Raw genomic sequence first — 19,864 nt, 5'->3', positions numbered from 1 at the left:
GGGGGGGGGGGGGGGGGGTAAACAGGGGAAGATAGAGGAGGCCAAGTCGTTGGGGATCGATTGAGAATGGATGTTACACGGCCAAGAGGAATGGTGGAGGCTTCTCGAGATTTATGGAGACACTTCTTGTTCCCATCGGGGGCCATTTTTACTCACCCACGGTGGATTTAATATTCCAGGGATAATGACAGTCGCTTGATCGGTTAGAGGACCGCGAGGGGTAGGATACTTTTTCAGTATCCAAGGATCAAACATGCACGGATGGGTGACAGGTGCTGAAAATTCGTTACGAGCTCGGGGTTTATGGATATTTAGTGATGATCGAAGGGTAGTGATGGTGTTTTAAGTGGTGATATAAAACGAAACGACACTTTTTTTTTTCAATTTTTTTTCACCTGTCGGATGAAATTCACATTTTTAGAAAATATTTTACACTTCACGAGAAAGTAAGGCGATTTTCATGAGTACAATCGTCTTGCGTCGAATTTTCATGAAGCCCGCGTGACAAACAAAAGAGAATTGAATAGCATTCTATGAAACATGAATAAACGAATCGTAATCGATCAAATCATTTAGGTCAGAGGAAAATAGAATAATTCTACTTTCTTAATATTGCGTTTAATGAAGTGTTCTTCGAACAAAGTTGATTAGAATTAATAGATAGAATTATGAGATTATCTCACATTTTTGACGTTAAGGATAGGAGAATGTGAATGCAATATAGTGAAAGTGATGGCCGATTGAATAGCATTCTATGAAACATGAATAAACGAATCGTAATCGATCGAATCATTTAGGTCAGAGGAAAATAGAATAATTCTACTTTCTTAATATTGCGTTTAATGAAGTGTTCTTCGAACAAAGTTGATTAGAATTAATAGATAGAATTATGAGATTATCTCACATTTTTGACGTTAAGGATAGGAGAATGTGAATGCAATATAGTGAAAGTGATGGCCGATTGAATAGCATTCTATGAAACATGAATAAACGAATCGTAATCGATCGAATCATTTAGGTCAGAGGAAAATAGAATAATTCTACTTTCTTAATATTGCGTTTAATGAAGTGTTCTTCGAACAAAGTTGATTAGAATTAATAGATAGAATTATGAGATTATCTCACATTTTTGACGTTAAGGATAGGAGAATGTGAATGCAATATAGTGAAAGTGATGGCCGATTTTTTCACTTTGAACAAATAATATTAATATCCAAATACAAAATTTCTGATATGAATAAAAAGAAGCTGTGACTCAATATTCCAAATGAAGTTTTAATTTTTAATTTGGTGGTGAAAACACGAGATGACAATATTCTAAGCACGGAATTATATTGATGAGATGAACAACAGATTAATTGAATTACCGTGTGAACTAACTAAAAATTGATAACAGTGTGGGCGCGCACTTTTACCAGATTATCAACAAACATTGAATTCCAGAAATTCACACTCTAAAGTGTGTTCTAGACGGAATTGAATTGTAATTATGATTAGAATCTTATTCAGTGAGCATAGGAATTAGAACATGAGCAAATCATTTATTGTAATATGAAAATTTAACAGCTAATGAATTGGGACTAATGATTCTCATCGGTCGTGTTGCTTTTTGCAGTGGAAATGATCATAAACAATTAATTGAAAAGAGGAATATCTCGTATCGGGAATAAACAAACAGAATTTTCTTCAAATCAAATCTGAAATTTATAATTCTCACTGATATCTCCGTGAATTTCAGAATTTTCAGTGACGAAATTCGTTGAAATTTTAGTGATAATAAAATGTGATGAAAATTTTCAAGAAATTTCAGTTAAAAATTTTTAACACTTGGGAGATGGAAATTTTCGAGGGCGTGTAGTTCTGTGGTGCTCGTACCGTTGAGCACCAAGCGCTGGAGAGGAGGAATGAGTGCCATTCAACAGACAATGGATCCCGCAAATCCCGCGTGGAAGCTGCGGCGGGGGGGGGGGGGGGGGNGTGAGCCTCCGGTAGCTCCTGCATCCAGTATTCCAAACCCTATGACATAGTATTCCTTCGCTTTCTGCGCTGGATCTCCCCGTTTGAGCCATTAGCATCCCCTCGGTGTAAATGACTTGGTTCGAGGAGCTTGTTTGAATTATATATCCCCCGGAAATTCATTAATTGTTAATTTACGTTTCATTTGATGTGAATTGATGTAGACGATGGATTGAGGGTAATTCCGCAGCAAAATGGCGGCATTCGAGAGCCATTTTTCCTCGTTAGGTGTAAGGTGGGGAATTTTTTAAATGGAAAAGCTGTTTTGCGCTGGAGAGATTTGTTCTTTGAGTATTTGAAGAACTATTTTATTTAGGAATTGTTTTTTGTAGGGTTTTCTGGGGTAGAATTTCCTAATGTTTTCGACGCAAGCAGAATAATTTCAAAATTCTCAAATAAATGAAGAATGGAAATGTTTATTTTGTTCAATTTTATCGATTTTGATATAAAAAATGGTAATTCCAGGAAATTTCTTCGAAAGGCGTAGAAAATTAGAAGAATTTCCCAATTAAAAAAAAATGAAAAATTTGTTTTTTATATTTTAGAAACTATTTGAGTTAAAAGTAGTTTTTTGTAGGGTTTTTAGGGTGAATCAGAACAATTTTCAAATGTTCCAACAATATAAAATAGAAATCTATATTTCGTCGACTTTATCAATTTTACTTTAAAAAAAAATTCACAATATTTCGGTTCCAGAGGCATCAAAAAATAAAATTCCAAAATTTGAAAAAAATAAATTTATTCCGATATTTCAGGAAATATTCGAGATAGAAATAGTTTATTGTAGGGTTTTGTGGGGTAGAATTACCCCACCTTTTCCACGCAATCATCAAAATTCCAAAAATGCTAAAACTCAAATTTTCATTTTCCCCAATTCATCCAACATCCGCCAAAAAAAAAATCATTTTCGTGAAACTCCTCATTGTCACCTGCTTTGCGTGGATGCAGAAACGAGTCTCGTGACAGTTGCCAGTACGTTTAGCATTCGACAAATTGTCGGTACGTGAGTTAGTTGGAAATGGCCTCCGGATAAAGGCGCGATGAAGAGGGGTTTGAGGGTGGAGGTTCTTGAGATTGCACGGGATATCCGGCATCGTGCCGATCGCTGTCTCAAGCACTTGGGTGTGACGCACACGTGAATTGTTTCACCCAGAGGCATCAAGGTGTGGTGGCACTTACTAACTGTATATCCGAGTTATACAGACACTGGTGCACTTGTTTATCATGGGTGAAGCACGCTGGTGAGTTCCGTGCTTGTGGGCCTCTTCAAGTTGCACCATCAGGAGTTTATCGAGTGCCAAACACTCCCGAGATATCGGGAGTTGCTGGTTGGTTCAATGGAATTTCAGGGGGGGCGTGTGTGTTGGCAGTCTGTCGAGAGTTCGGGCTTGATAACAGATGTGATTGAACTTTCTAGGGGGAATAAGTGGAGGAAATGTCACGTTGTGGAGATGAATGCAAATTTGGGGATTGAGTGTGTGGACAGATTCATATATTAAATATAAAAAACAAAAATCTAAAAAATCATCAGCTATAGTTTCATCATTCATGTTCGAACACTGTTATCTATATTCACTCTTCCCTGTCTGGTCCACTGTCCTGTGGCGTCACCCATCCGGCCACCAGTTCGACATCGAGACGACTGGTGACCAGTGCCAGCGCAGCATCACAAAATTCTTCGAAATAAGCCCGGGGGATAAAGCATTTTTATGCTGCCCGATGCATTATACATGGGCGTCCCTCATGTTTTCACATGAAAAACAGGGGATGGGCATGAAAATATGTACTGACCTGTCGGCGGCACAAAGGCGAAGAGCACCTTCCAGAATATGGTGAGCGAGTGCATGAGGTAATCAGCGAATGATGGAGATGAAACTCTAGCCTCGCCCGACTCGTCGTCCTCCCCTTCGTCTCCGCCGCTGACCGTCACAGCCTCCGTAAACTGTTCTTTCCACGAACTCGTACCTGGAATTGAGTTAAAAAATAATTTTCTAAACAAGGAGAAATTATTTTTTGATCATAAAACAGAGGAGAAACCCAATTTAAAGGGAAAATTTCAAAAGATAATTTGAAAAAGTATTAGTCTTTTATTATTATTTGTTTTTCAATTGATTTTTCATTCGTTTTTGACTCATGAAACGTTCAGTGGAAAATATTCTATAGAAAAAATGATAGAATAGATTTTTCTATACAATTTATTCTATGGAGAATTTTTCTATAAAAATTCGTCGACCCAAAATTTCCAAGTTTTTTTCGTTTGATTTTCCAATTTAATTTTTATAATTGCTCTCATTGCACAAAGCAATACGACCCATGAGAATCATATGTCCCAATTTATCAGCTGTTAAATTTTCATATTACAATAAGTGATTTGATCATGTTCTAATTCCTAATATCACACTTTGGCTCCGGATGAAAAAAAAAAATTTTATTTCTGTATTTGTGGGGCACGTGAGGGTCTCAGTGGCATTAGGCGGGCCAGAAAATACAGAATCCACGTTCACCCGGCGGAAAAATTCGATTTTGGCGAAAGTCGACTTTCCCCCCGAAAAAAGCCTAAATATGGCACTTTGGCTCTGGGTGCAAAAAAAAAATTTTTTTATTTCTGCATTTCCGGGGCAAGTGAGGGTCTCAGTGGCATTAGGCGGGCCAGAAAATACAGAATCAGCGTTCACCCGGCGGAAAAATTCGATTTTGGCGAAAGTCGACTTTCCCCCCGAAAAAAGCCTAAATATGGCACTTTGGCTCCGGGTGAAAAAAAAAATTTTTTTATTTCTGCATTTCTGGGGCAAGTGAGGGTCTCAGTGGCATTAGGCGGGCCAGAAAATACAGAATCAGCGTTCACCCGGCGGAAAAATTCGATTTTGGCGAAAGTCGACTTTCCCCCCGAAAAAAGCCTAAATATGGCACTTTGGCTCCGGGTGAAAAAAAAAATTTTTTTATTTCTGCATTTCTGGGGCAAGTGAGGGTCTCAGTGGCATTAGGCGGGCCAGAAAATACAGAATCAGCGTTCACCCGGCGGAAAAATTCGATTTTGGCGAAAGTCGACTTTCCCCCCGAAAAAAGCCTAAATATGGCACTTTGGCTCCGGGTGAAAAAAAAAATTTTTTTATTTCTGCATTTCTGGGGCAAGTGAGGGTCTCAGTGGCATTAGGCGGGCCAGAAAATACAGAATCAGCGTTCACCCGGCGGAAAAATTCGATTTTGGCGAAAGTCGACTTTCCCCCCGAAAAAAGCCTAAATATGGCACTTTGGCTCCGGGTGAAAAAAAAAATTTTTTTATTTCTGCATTTCTGGGGCAAGTGAGGGTCTCAGTGGCATTAGGCGGGCCAGAAAATACAGAATCAGCGTTCACCCGGCGGAAAAATTCGATTTTGGCGAAAGTCGACTTTCCCCCCGAAAAAAGCCTAAATATGGCACTTTGGCTCCGGGTGAAAAAAAAAATTTTTTTATTTCTGCATTTCTGGGGCAAGTGAGGGTCTCAGTGGCATTAGGCGGGCCAGAAAATACAGAATCAGCGTTCACCCGGCGGAAAAATTCGATTTTGGCGAAAGTCGACTTTCCCCCCGAAAAAAGCCTAAATATGGCACTTTGGCTCCGGGTGAAAAAAAAAATTTTTTTATTTCTGCATTTCTGGGGCAAGTGAGGGTCTCAGTGGCATTAGGCGGGCCAGAAAATACAGAATCAGCGTTCACCCGGCGGAAAAATTCGATTTTGGCGAAAGTCGACTTTCCCCCCGAAAAAAGCCTAAATATGGCACTTTGGCTCCGGGTGAAAAAAAAAATTTTTTTATTTCTGCATTTCTGGGGCAAGTGAGGGTCTCAGTGGCATTAGGCGGGCCAGAAAATACAGAATCAGCGTTCACCCGGCGGAAAAATTCGATTTTGGCGAAAGTCGACTTTCCCCCCGAAAAAAGCCTAAATATGGCCCTTTGGCTCCGGGTGAAAAAAAAAATTTTTTTATTTCTGCATTTCTGGGGCAAGTGAGGGTCTCAGTGGCATTAGGCGGGCCAGAAAATACAGAATCCGCGTTCACCCGGCGGAAAAATTCGATTTTGGCGAAAGTCGACTTTCGCCCCGAAAAAAGCCTAAATATGGCCCTTTGGCTCCGGGTGAAAAAAATTTTTTTTTTATTTCTGCATTTCTGGGGCAAGTGAGGGTCTCAGTGGCATTAGGCGGGCCAAAAAATACAGAATCCACGTTCACCCGGCGGAAAAATTCGATTTTGGCGAAAGTCGACGTTCCCCCTGGCCTCCGAGGGTTTCATTATTAGAATCAGAAACGTTAATCGATATAAAAATTAAGGAATGTAATCGAAACTAACTTTTATTTTTGAGGCCTCGCAGAGGCTCGAATAAGCCTTGACGTACTGAGCCTCAATACTCAAAGCCTGGACTAGGCTTGAATTGAACCTCGCCAATGGCCGCTTGCATCACCCTCATTTCAGGCTAGAGTGAACGATGAAATCAAGCCTGTCCCAGGCCTGCGTCACTGAGCTTCGCCAAACCTAGACTCGTACAGGCGTGTTTCCATCGTCAGCCTATATAATTCCTACCTGGGCAGGAATGCACCGCAGAATTCCGTATTTCACGTGTACCAAGAGATCGATCGGTATAACCTCATCAGAGGAATCTCATTCGATAAACGGAATGTCGAAAAATTCCGCAAGGCAAATTTTCTCGTCCCTGGGTTAGTCTCGGCAATGAGGCGTTCCCTGACAACCATAAAACCTCATTGCCCCCGCAAAAAAAAATCCCCCGCACAAAACGGAATTTCATCCCCTCAACACCATTTTTCAGAAGTAAAACAGGGTCGGGCAATAAAGGCGTGAAAAGCATCACCATTGGTCAATCGATTCGTTGCACACAGGAGTTATCGTCTCTGGTGCGCGTTTACGACTCGGCAGGTTGTCCCGATGAGTTTGCAGTGTGATATACCCCACATGCACCCTGAAACTCTTCATTCTTTGACATTCTCTTCAACCAGATGGGAGTGTTTACTGCTCTCTCGTACCATTATGTGGTACGAGCTGGTGGATCGTCTAACCAGGCAGTGAAACTTGTGTTTTATGATTTTTAAAAGCTGGAAATATTTAAAGGGCTTTGTGTCAACATGAATTGTAATGTTTGTTAGGACATTACGGAGAAAAACATGATGAAAAAAAATACTAGAATCACCCAAAATTTATTCAATTTATATCTGAGATGACCGGATTTTGGTAATTGACGTCGAACTTAATAAATCGCGATATGTGGGGAATAATTACTATTTTTTGTCCCGTCCAATGTTAAAAATTACGAGGAGAGAGGGAATTCTACCAAGAAAAAGAGAAAAAAGAAAAAATTTCATTCTGAAACTTGAAAAAGTATCTTCAGAATGAAAACAAAATTATGAAATGCTACTCTGTCATTCTCGAGTTATACATATTTACTCATACACATGTACGTAAGCATCTTTGGAACACATTATCATGGTTGAAACAATTATTTCAAACCCAGTCATCTCATTTTGCTATGATTAACTTGAAATAATAGGACATTAACTTACTAGTTGGAAAACGTCATATATTCGACGAATGTCAGGTTTACTGTATCACATTCGTCAAAGATGGCCTTTTCCAGTAAGTGAATTATATTACTTTATGTTCCTAGGCTCGAAAACCGCGTTCGAAGCGGGCGAAACGAAGTTAGAAACCCATTTTATCGAACACACCAACATAAATACGTTCATTTCATCCTAAAACTCCCAATACTCCCTCCCCATGGAAATTACCAAGCGAGACTGTAGTAAAATCGAACGACATGGAAAAAAGACATCACGAAAAAAAGTCAAGTGCATCGACAATAGATACTAAAGTGCCAATAACAGCTAGGGAAACACAAAGAGCGAGGCAAAGTAGAGGAGGTACTAACAATGGCAGACGGGTTACGACCGTAGCGCCCTCCGACATCAAATCTCAGACCTATCACTTGGTACAATGCGAAAACGAGAGTTCCCGTCACGAAATGCTTCTTTCGTTTTTCTTTTTTTCATTTTACCTCTCAATCGAAATACAAATATCGTGACAAGGGCTCACCGAGGAGAATTGAGGCGTTGGCGCGCTGCACGAGCTTGTCGACAGTGTTCTTGAACTCCTTTGATTCTTTGATCCTGATTTGAGCGGTGGAGACGTCACCCAACCTTGGCCTACCCAGCAGTGCCATTTTTTCCTCGTCCGTACGATCCTCTGGGGCTTTCAGTTCCGCTGATGCAGCTAGTCCTGCCTCGGCTGGTGAACAGAAATTTACGTCGCAGTTAGTAATCTTGATAAATAGTTCAATTGAATTTCTAGGTTTTTTTTTTTTGTAAATAGAGAAGCAATTTTGTTTTTCATGAAAACTATCAGATTTATCGGAAAAAGTCACTGAACATTTTTTGTAGGGAATTCAATTTTCCACAAAAAGTTCTAGTGAAATTTTCACCTAAACCCACTAGCTTTCAAGATATTTCCAAACAAGAAACGGGGAAAAATTGACTTTTTACATTTTTCCTGAGATGACTTTGTTTCTCCATTTGTAGTTTTTATTTTTGGATTTTGTATTACCCAGTACACGATCGAAAACATTTTATGACCCCTTGAGGACTCATTGCAAGCACCAACTTTCGTGTCGCAAAGCCATCCACGATTATACGTAATGTGTCGAGTGTGTCTCTTTCTCTTTCTTCACGACTCTCTCCCCTCCCATCTCCCCCTGGCACTTTGCATCGATTGTTGTATGAATTATGCGAAGTACCGAGGCCACCATGATGGTCCGACTGTGTACCGGGCTTTACATTATTTTTATTTCCTCTCTACATTCATATTTTCACTCCCTCTCCCCGTTTATGTACAGATTCAATGTATATCTATATCTAATAGTGTGTCTGCATTTATATTTCGCTTACTGCACTCTCGTAAATTCTATTCTGTGACCCTATACTGGGTCACCTAGACACCCGGTACTATCGCAATTTAATTTCTACGGTTCTAAAGTCACTTAACGTTATTTACAAATTTAACAGCTGCTTTTTCCTTTTTTCTTTTCAAAGCGAAATGCGAATGAGGGGAATAATTGAATGATTTTGTTCATGGGAATTGCTTTTGTTTGCCTGTTTCGTTTATGCGCAAGCAAATAATGCTCTTCAATGATGATAAAATGCTTCGGGGATTAATTATTCAAATGTAACGAGTTTATTTAAAATTACGTTTGACATTTTGCTTTGAAACTTCTGGTAATTGCGAGCATTAATATACGATTGTCAAGATAACGACTAGTGTTAGAGTTGAATGTTACAAAATATTTTCTGAAGCTGATGAGGTTCCTAACAAAAAGCTTTTCTAAACTCAGTAATTATAGAGTCTTAAATGAGGAAATTTTAAAAAATTGATATTTTTGTTTCAACCGTTTCGAAAACACTTCGATTATTCCTAAAAATAACTCGAAAACCGTTGGATTTATTGAAAAGCATCAGAAGACCTTTTTTGTAGCCAACAAAATTTTCGAAAAATAAGTCTTTTTGACATTTTCCTCTAAACCCAATAGATATCTAAATATTTGCAAAAATATAAATTTAAAAAACTGACATTTTCATTCAATTCACTTAAAAACCCCTCGACTACTTCATAATTCTTTCGTAAACCGTTAGATTGATCCAAAAATGTCAAAAAACATTTTTTGTAGCTGACGAAATTTCCAAAAAAGTCTCTTCCTCCATTTTTCTCTCAGCCCACTCGTTATCAAGATAATTCTCTCTAAATAAAAAAAAATTATTCCGTTTTATTTCGATTCCATATCTCTCATCCGAGAATTACCATTCCCTCATTGTTGAACGTTTCAGGGCCAAGAGTTCACGAGCAATCGATTCACAGTATTCCCTCGGAAATAAAAACGAAAAATCTGAAAATATTAGCATTGCGACTTTAGCATTAAGTACCCTGAGTAATCACTAAACTATCTTGAATAATGCGAAAAGCCCTACTGGCAAGCTACTAGCATCGGAAAGGCAGTTTCCCCTCGAGATAACCCTCGTCTTGCTGCCCCCCCCCTTCTCTTCACCCATCCAAAACTCCAGAGACTAATGTTTACGCAGCAGGTCCATGATACATAAGATCCACCAGGATATCCCCCACGTGTGCTCAACAATCCAGATCCAGACTTAAAACTTTTAAATTCCCTCACGTTTATTTATCCTTTAAAAAAACACGTGGGCTGACTTGGAACTAAACTCCGGCTGATTGCGTCTGATTCTGGTGTATCGAGGACACGAGAATCGATACCTGACATTTAAAAGCTCACGTTGCACCCCACGACACTGACTGTCCGCCTTTTTTTATCGTTTGGCTTGCAATATTTTATAGTGGGGTTTCTGTTGCACTGTGGCGATGACTGAGGGCTATATTTCACGGGTTACATTCATCTTGTCGAGGGGAAAGGCTGGAGTCATCAATCATTTGGGGAAAACAGCTCAGGTATTCAGGGAACGGTGGGGCATTTTATTTTATTCTGGTAGGAGAGATTGGGGGAGGATGACTAATTATAGGGAGATTCGGGGGAAGTCTTTTTTTGTGTCAGTTGAGGGTCAAATGATACTTTTTAATGAGTTTGTTTAAGGTGTTTGACGCTTGGAACCATTTAGCTGTTAAAATTTAGAGGCTTTTGAGGATTGGTAGACCGGTAAGGTCATTTTACCCTTAACCCTGAACGGTTTTGAAGGTTTATTTATTTTTAAGACCCGTTGACCCTCAACCCTGAATGTTCTTGTTTGATCATCAAAACCTGGTGAACCCCAACTTTAAACATTTTTGAGGATTGTTTGACATTTAAGATCATTTGACTCTCAATCCTGAATATTCTTGAGGGTTGTTTGACCCTCAAAACCTTTTGAACGCCAACTTTAAACCTTTTTGAGGATGGTTTGACCCTCAAAACCATTTAAAACCCTAATTTAAACGTCTTTAAGGATTATTTGACTTTCAAGACCATTTGACCCTCAACCCTGAATGTTTTTAAGGGTTGTTTGACTTTCAAAACCATTTAAAACCTAAATTTAAACGTTCTTGAGGGTTATTGCATTCTCAAGACCATTTGACCCTCAACCGTGAACATTCTTAACGGTTGTTTGACCCTCAAAGCCATTTGAGCTTTAACTTGAAACATTTTTAAGAGTCGTTTAGCCTTAAAACTATTTAATCCTCCTTTTTGTTTTGTTTTCAGTTGAAGGTCAAACCTGCTTGAGGGTAATTTCTCCCGCAAGGCTATTTAACCCTGAACCTTGAATGTTTTTAAGGCTTGTTTGGCCCTCAAAACCATTTAAAACCCTAATTTAAACGTTCTTGAGGGTTATTTGACTTTTAAGATCATTTGATCCTCAACCCTGAACATTCATAAGGGTTGTTTGACCCTCAAAATCATTTGAGTCTCAACTTTAAATGTTATTAAAGCTCGTTTAACCATAAGACCGTTTAATCCTCCTTTTTGTGTTGTTTTCAGTGGAGGGTCAAGCGTTCTTGAGGGTTATTTCACCCGCAAGACCATTTGACCCTCAACTCCAAACGTTTTTAAGGGTCATGTGACCCTCAAAACATTTTAAAACCTACCACCTTTCATTGTCAATAACTCCGGAATGGCAGAGTGAAATTTCTCGATTTTTTTTTTATTTTTAAGTTTTTTTTTCAACTTCAAAATGAAATCTGACTCATCCAAATTGTATCATTCGATCAGCAAGCATTAACGCCTTAACACGATCCCTTTTATCCCATTCTTTTCTACTTGTAAATTTATCACATCTTCAGTCGATTCATCGGCAATTAATTTTGTTGGAGGAAAAATCACGACAAATTGTGGGACTCGTCGGACGGATCAACTCCGACAATTAATCACTTGATTCTGTAATTATCGATTCACTCGTTAACAATGATACCCGTATTGAGTTGGTGTAATCCTTGAACGACAATCGACCTTGTATCATGTGATTGTCCCACCTCGTGAGTACAATAATCGACCTATTAATCTACCTAAGGACACCAGGTGGTAGTTTGACTAATGCCAACAACGATCGATCGCTCCCATTCAAGGGAATTGACAATGGGGTTCAATGAGTTGGATTTAATTCTCTTTTTATTGAGGGGAGGCTTTATGATTCCGTTGAGTGGCGGATTTTTAATGAGTGATTCATCACTTTCTGCGCGATCAACAATAGGGGAAGGAGTTTATAGCAGTTTATGTGGGGTTTTTTGTTGAATCAGTGTTTTATGATAAAAAATGTGTTTTGTTTATCTGAGTTTTATTGTTATGTAGTCATTTTTATGGAGTAATTGACCTGAGATTTAGGGTTTCTCTGATTTTTTTTATGAAGGTGGGAATTTAATGAATTCACAATTAATCAATTGAAATTTATCAACTTTTATTAATTTTATAATAATTAATTCTTAAATCAATTGAAAATTTGAGAATATTCATCTGAATTTTCCTGACATCTATTAATCTCTATAGAATAATTGAAGTCAAATTTACAATTCTTATGGATTTTTTCATTGAATATAAATTTCTAATGACGAAATCCCTGGAAATTTCAGTGGAACTCTCAACTAATAATAATAATTCGTCAAATATAATAATAGTAAATACAATATTAAGAAAGTAGAAATATTCTATTTACCCCTCACCTAAATGATTTGAACAATTATGATTCGTTTATTCATGTTTCCTAGAATGGTATTCAATTCTCTTTTGTTTGTCAGGCGGGCTTCATGAATATTCCATTCCAAATTCCAGATACTGCCCTCGTTTTGTTTTAAAAACAATTGTGAATTTTCAATGACGAAATCCCTCGGAATTCCACTGAATCTCTCACTCGCGCAACAAAATCCTCTCTAAAAATCCTCCGTCCCCATTTCTCCCTCAACCCTCTGACCCTCAAAGTATTCTCGGAATAATACAGCCATTATTTTCGACTCATCTCCTCTCATGTTTATCCCAAAAAAACCTCTCGTAACTCCATACACATTTACAACCATCCCTCGTCCACCCGGAGAGTGCATTCCCGTTGACTCTGACAATCTCCTCTCTCTCCCCCTCTCTCCGCCCTCTTCTGGTTTGAGATAAAGTGTATAATGAGAGACGGGGACAAATGTCCCGTTCTTCGCTCCCACATCTCCCACCTCTAATTCACCCTGACAATTCATCCCGAGGACGTTAAATAAATCCTGATATCACTGACAGCCTCGAAAATACGTCACTCCGCTGGAATTCCGTAGTTTGAATATTTCAGAGACTTCCGGAGCCCCAGGTTCACAGATGAGGGAGGGTGAACTTTTTTTTCCCTCTCAGAAGTTTCACATATTTCCCTTTTCCCGGGGTAATAAGAGGATTTCACGAGAGTTTGAATCCACATCCGTTTATTTCTCCAACTCATCCTGCATTCTAGCGCCATGACTCGGAGAAAAGTAAGTTCGAATAATGTTTACTGATCGATTTACATGAATTTGCGAGTACAAAGGGGGTGTGGGTTATGCAGAGGCTGCAGTAATGGATGCAAATGGAATGGTAAAGTAGGTTCTTTCGATTATTTGGGGGGGTTTGGAGTGAGAAGTATTTTTCTCATTATATTCTGAATGAATGGTTCGAAAAATCTGAAAATTTTCCTACTTCAGTGATTTATGATGTAGAATTTTAGGGTAAATTGGGCAATTTCTGGACGGGGGTTAGTTTCCGGACGATTTCAACTTGCATTCAATATTTTGTAAATAAAATGAAAATTGTACTGATTATTTCACCTTTCAATAATATTACTCGTGTATAATCATGTGATCAATTCAGTAGCGAAGTGGTAAAACGGTTTAATTCGACTTATCTGCCATTTGAGTTTTTGAGGAATATTTCCGAATCTAAGGGAGATAACGAAATTTTCGTAATTACACTTGTTGTAGCTCTCAATCGGCTCTACAAGAAAGGTTACAACAAAAATTTTGCTATCTCCCTTAGATTCTGAGATATTCATTGAAAACTGGTCAATAGTCAAAATTGACTTGAACCGTTTTACCATTTCGCTACTGAATTATTTTTTCTATTGATCGACATTTAATGAATAAAAAAAAATATGGCCCAGTCGTCCAGAAATTAGGGGTTTCGACTGCATTCAACAATTTCTTAATTTAATTATTCTTTGTTTTGTTGTTTTCACTTTAAATTATTTTGTTCTGCTAATTAAAGCATTCTTGAAGGTATGGAAGCCATCGTATCCCTATTTGGGTGATTCTTTTATTTTAGATTCTATTACATTCTATTGATTTTCTATTCAAATGATCTGAAAATTAATAAAATACTTTATTTTTCAGTGAATTATTTTGTGAAAATTCTGAAAAATCAAGAAAATTCATGTCATTTTGTTTCTGAATATTCATGTTCTGAAAACTCCTGAATTTCCGTGAATTCCACCTAGAACTTGAAATTCCATAACCATTTTTCCCCTAAATCCGATTCAATGTCCATTTCATGAGAATTACTATGATATTTTCCATGAAATGTCAAAAAATTTCTAACAGTGCACTTCGCTACTGATTTGAGTTGTTCAGTAATTTTTCTCCAACTTTTTTCTCCGTGTGTAACACAAAGAAAAATAAATGAAAACGTCTGCCGGCACCACACTGATACCAAATAAAATCATATTGGAATCTGGAACAAGAGTAATATCGAGGATTGCATTGATTTCCCAACAAAAACCCGCTTTCTCTCGTGGAATTGTTTATGGTTCTGGGGTGAGACCCTGAAGCCAACGCAGTAGGAAAAATAAATACATGAAATATACATTTGGCTCTCCTTGATTTACTCGGGGTATCTATCGGGGTCGAGTTCAAATTGATGGCAGCGGTGAATTAGTTTGGTTTTGAACGGAGAGAGTGTGTTGACAGTATTCGGGACCTACTGCCATTCGATATTTGCATTTTGAATAAAAAAAGGACGCGAATGAATAAACAGGGGAGTACATGAATTCGAGAGGGTCGAGAGTGATTGCAGGGTCATTTGAGGGATTTTAATGTTGACCAATTGAATCGATTTATCGTCGATAATATTTGGAAATAAAATAGAATGAGTGAATCAGGAGTGACATCGGAACGTGTGAAGAGTCAATTTCAACTTTTTTGGTTGATTATTGATGGGGGTGTTGGGAAAATGGTTCGAAGTATGTCTTTGTTGTTGAGAAAATTGTGTGGAAATAATTTGTTTTTATATTTCACTTGAACATTTTCTTCTGTATTAATTTTATTCTAAATTTTACTCCAAATTTTCTTCTTTTTCCACTTGAAAATTTTGGGTTTTTACATTTCACTCAAATATTTGGATAATGAACAATAATAGATGTTAATCTTCATCAAAATAATTTTTTTTATTGCTGAAAAAATTGAAGTAATCTATTTTCTATTTTTTTTTATATTTTCAAACAAAAAATACCTTTTGCTTCCGAAATTTTCTTACAAGGGATTAATCGAATTTCGTTAATTTTTTTATAAATAGACTTTAATAATCGATATTCATTGACACCAAATAAAATTCAATTTTTCATACGGATTTTAAAAAATTGATATTTTCCAAAAATCGATTTTTCAATGATTACTCAAAAAAATTGTCGTCAAAATGGAATTGGTCATGGTTCAAAAAATTGATAACAATACCCTTGATTCTATCAGAATATGATGGGGGTCGCACAATTCATTGTTGAGTTACAGCACATTGTTTATGCGATTTGAAAGAGAAAATCGATTTTTTCATGATTACTGAAAGAATCATCAGTAATAGCAATTAAATCAGGGCTTGAAAAGTATATTTCAATGCCTTCTTAATCAAGTGGAAAAATGGTGATAACAGCATCATTGCTTATCAAGTTACACAATATCGTCATGAGCTTTTTATATAAAAATCTCTATCTCTATCAAACTCAGGTACTAGTCTATTATGTTGAATACTTATTCATATTGATTCATGATCGCGACTAACTTCTAACAGAACCTGTGTTAAACTCTGGCTAAACCCTGATTAAATCCCGGCTATGCACTGATTAAACCTTGATTGAACCTTGATTAAACCCGGACTGAAAACGAGTTCGAGTCTTGATAGGGTCTGAATATAGAATAATTTGACAGAACGAAACAATACACAAAATTTTGATGACATATCAATTGATAATAGCACTCTAACATGAAAAAATAGAAGAAGAGAATAGTGAAACAAGAATTTCAAGAAAGAAAAGCCATTCGGAAGCAAATTGCTAATTTATTTGCAACAATAACGATTCTCATTTTATTAAAAAAATGCAGTTGTCCACTTGTTTTAAAGCTGAGCCACGAGAAATCCGATCAAAGCTTTCTTTTGAATTATTAAAAAAGTAATAAAAAAAGAATTTTATGAAACTCCTCACTGATTCATCCACTTATTCACCCATTCAATCCTCAAAGGAGTTCTCTCCATTTTTCATTTCCCGTTCATCACCAACTTTAATAAAAAAAAAATAAGAATAATTTTTATGATTCATGTGGAAACGTCTTGACTCTCGAGTCACGAGTGTAATGAAGTTTTTTACGACATTTTTACGAACGAATGTTTATTTATGGCGTTACATTTCCAGGGCAATAATCGCGGAGGCAAGGACGCCGGGATAACGGAGGCGAAAAAAAATCCGAGAAGGAGGAAGTGGAGTTGAGAATGAGGGAAAGGCCAGAGGGAGCCCAGTACAAATGGCAGCCGGAGGTGAGTAGCGCTTTTGTGTTGACTTCCTACGGTAGTTCACCCAGTTCAACTGGGGATGAGTATAAGTTTCTTGTTACCGTCAAAGTGGAGATTTTCAGCCGTGATTCTACACAGTCGTAACTGAAAGCGTTACACTACCCCGGGATATTTGCGAGCGTATTGTTTAAAACGTTGAGTGAAGGATTTTCCCGTCGAAATAAATGGGAACACTCTATTGTCACTCGGTATGAAATTAGGAAAATGTCTTTTGACATCGCCTTCTGAACCCACCGGCTATCGAGATGATTTTAAAACGAGTGGAATGATACAAATTCATTTATTTAAAAAGTGCAAAAAAACTTTTCTGGTATTTCTGCAATTATCGCGTTACTGAGGGGTTCTACGAAAAAATGTGCTAAAACATTTTTGTAGCTCTTGAAATTCCTCACAGATAATGTATTCTGATATTTTCCTTTAAACCTAGTAATTTTCAAGATAATTGCGTAATTAACAAAGAGACATTAATCAACTTTTCCGAAAAGTCTGAAAAAACATCAGCTTTAGGTTTTAAATTATGCCGTAAATGAGTAGTTGTACAGGGAAAGGTTTGAAAAATATTTTTAAACTGATAAAATTGTGTACGAATAATCTCTTCTGGCATTTTTCCCTAATTTCATTTATTATTGAGATAATTTGAAAACTAGTGGAATGATATAAATCTTTTTTTACTGCAGAAAATATTCTTGTGGGTTTTCTAATTACGTCTCTACTGAGGGGTTCCACAAAAAAAAACAAAATTCATTTTGTCAGTTCTTCAAATTCACAATTAAAAATTTTTTAATTGAACTTGTCATAATTTTTTTCATCAAATTGAAGTTTCACTAAAATTTCAAGAAATTTCATCATTCAGAATTCATAAATAATGAATGCCTTTTAAAGAATTCCCTCCACACAAAAATACATTATATCTTTTTCCCTTGAATCACACAATCCATAAAAATATCAAGACCAAAACCGTCGATAGAAAGAAAAATCAATCGTTAAATCAGTTTTTATCGTGAAAAATTTGAAGAAAATCCGTTAAACCCAAAGAATTAATTAATTAATTGACCCGATCCCCGGGGCTCATCGCAGACGATTAAAAGTCAATCAGAGATTATAAAAACCCGGGGTAAAAAGCAGTGGAAGAATCGAGGAAAGTCGGACGTATCTGAGGGACTGAGAATTTCTCATTCCCCAGAGTCCCTCCAGCTCTCAGCAACCTTGGAGCCAGTGCTAAAGCGGATTTCCCAGTGAGAAGAGGGATTGCATGAGAGAGTGTATGAAAGCACAACGGGGAAATACTCGATACCTTCGCTGAGAATAAAAGAGATGTCCATGTCGAAACGGTATATTGGTGAGAAAAGAATTGGAGTGGTCTCGAATTACAGTTGGATGAAATGTCTCTTGTTTCCTACACTTTTTCCGTCAATCTATTCTGTCGCCGGGATGGTTTCAACGAGCTCTCCATTTAGTCTCGAAGTTTTTCAGGAAAAAGTGGAGAAAATTTAAAGAAAAGATTCGTCAGCGAAGGAAAACACAAACGAAAAAATTTTATAGAAAAACCCAGCGAGTGGAAATAAATTTTCAACGGAAAATATTCTGTAGAGAAAAATTTATAGAATCCGATTTTTCTGGACAACTTATTCTATTGAGATATTTTCGATAAAAATGTCTCGGTTCAAACTTCCAAAGATTTTTTGTTTGATTTTTTTTAACGAAAAGAGAATCAACAGAACGAAGAAAACAAATTGGACAAAATGAAAAAAAAAGGCTTTCTCTATTTTTGTTTTGTTCAATTATCTAGATAATGAGTGGGTTTAGGAAAACATGTCATAAAAAACTTTTTGTAGCCGAGGAAATTTCCGACGAAAGATGTTCTCTGTCATTTTGTCGTTAATTACGTTGTTGTCGAGATAATTAACTTTGTTTAATGGAGATTGCATAATCCCTTCCTGAATTATCGTGACGAATTCTCGGTTTTATTTAATTCGACAAACCCAACGAATTCAACCACTGGCAGTAGTAACGCCCGGGTTGGGGCAGCCGTTCTCCAGGCTTTTTCCCGTAAAACCCGTTGGGCTGAAACTCAGCGCCTCAGCCGCTTGTGATTAATTTTTATTGGCCCTCGGTTCTCCCACCTCACTATCGCTACGTTTAACTAGCGGCGACACGCTCTCTCCGACGACCGAGTTAATCCCTCTCCTGTGGTATCCCATGTAATCCGGTTTAACAATCCAAGCCAAAAAAATGTTGGAGAATTGAAAAATGGGGAATGTTGCAAACATTTTTGAAAAATCGTGAGAGTCGTGTTTAAGGCCCGGGTGGATTAGCCTTCGAACGTGATCTTGGTTGTTTTTTTCATTTTGATAATCTGAAATAATCTCCAATCGCCATTCAGTTTTACATAGGCCTGGAGTCTTCAAAAATTATGATTATACAATCAAAAATTTTTTAAAAAACATAATACACACGGAGAATACGAAAAACGAATACGTCGATGAATACGTTGTGTTTCATAAACATAACATATTATTTCTGTAATATTACAGAAATTTAATACTGATGTATTTAAATTGTATGAAAGATACAGCCACCCTCAGATTTTCCCCCATGGTCCTCGATTACTACGTTCACCCAGTAATTGACAATTTTATATTCTCAAATTTTTATATTCCCAAAAATGTGGACCACGACAGAGAAACTAAAATTGCCTCTATCTTTAGAACTCACGCAACCAATCAGCTCCAACTTAAAATCCGAATTTTCAAAGATGCCTCGAGTCACGCAGAAATACGAACTTTTGTATTCCCCCCGGTAACGCTCACAACGAGAGTGAAAATTGTCCCGTAAATTATCATCAGAGGAATATACTCCCGAATCTGGGTCATCGAGCCGGAGAAATCCATTACGAAGCGAAAGAGATGAGTAAAAAACCCCGACAAAATACGTTGACACGTAAAAACGAGTGCAGAAATGAGAGTAATATTTCTCCCCCCACTGATACATTTGTATTATTTCCCTCGGTGTCCACAAAACCAAAAATAACAAAAGGGAAAAAATGGCGGG

General features: G+C 37.4%; 1 protein-coding gene across 1 annotated transcript in view; it reads right to left on the bottom strand.

Annotated features, from left to right (window-relative positions):
- LOC107036006 (sodium/calcium exchanger 3) overlaps nucleotides 1–19,864 on the bottom strand; it is a 66,026-nt gene that overhangs the window by 14,457 nt on the left and 31,705 nt on the right. The window contains exons 4-5 of the mRNA XM_015253686.1: nucleotides 8,092–8,283; nucleotides 3,808–3,981 (exon numbers count right to left, since the gene is read on the bottom strand). Of these exons, the coding sequence (XP_015109172.1) occupies nucleotides 3,808–3,981; nucleotides 8,092–8,283 (366 nt within the window). The remainder of the gene's footprint in view (nucleotides 1–3,807; nucleotides 3,982–8,091; nucleotides 8,284–19,864) is intronic.

The sequence above is a fragment of the Diachasma alloeum genome, unplaced genomic scaffold (assembly GCF_001412515.2).
Source record: "Diachasma alloeum isolate Michigan unplaced genomic scaffold, Dall2.0 Dall_scaffold_00203, whole genome shotgun sequence".
In the NCBI taxonomy this organism is placed as follows: domain Eukaryota; kingdom Metazoa; phylum Arthropoda; class Insecta; order Hymenoptera; family Braconidae; genus Diachasma; species Diachasma alloeum.
This window is presented reverse-complemented; position numbering and strand designations above follow the sequence as displayed.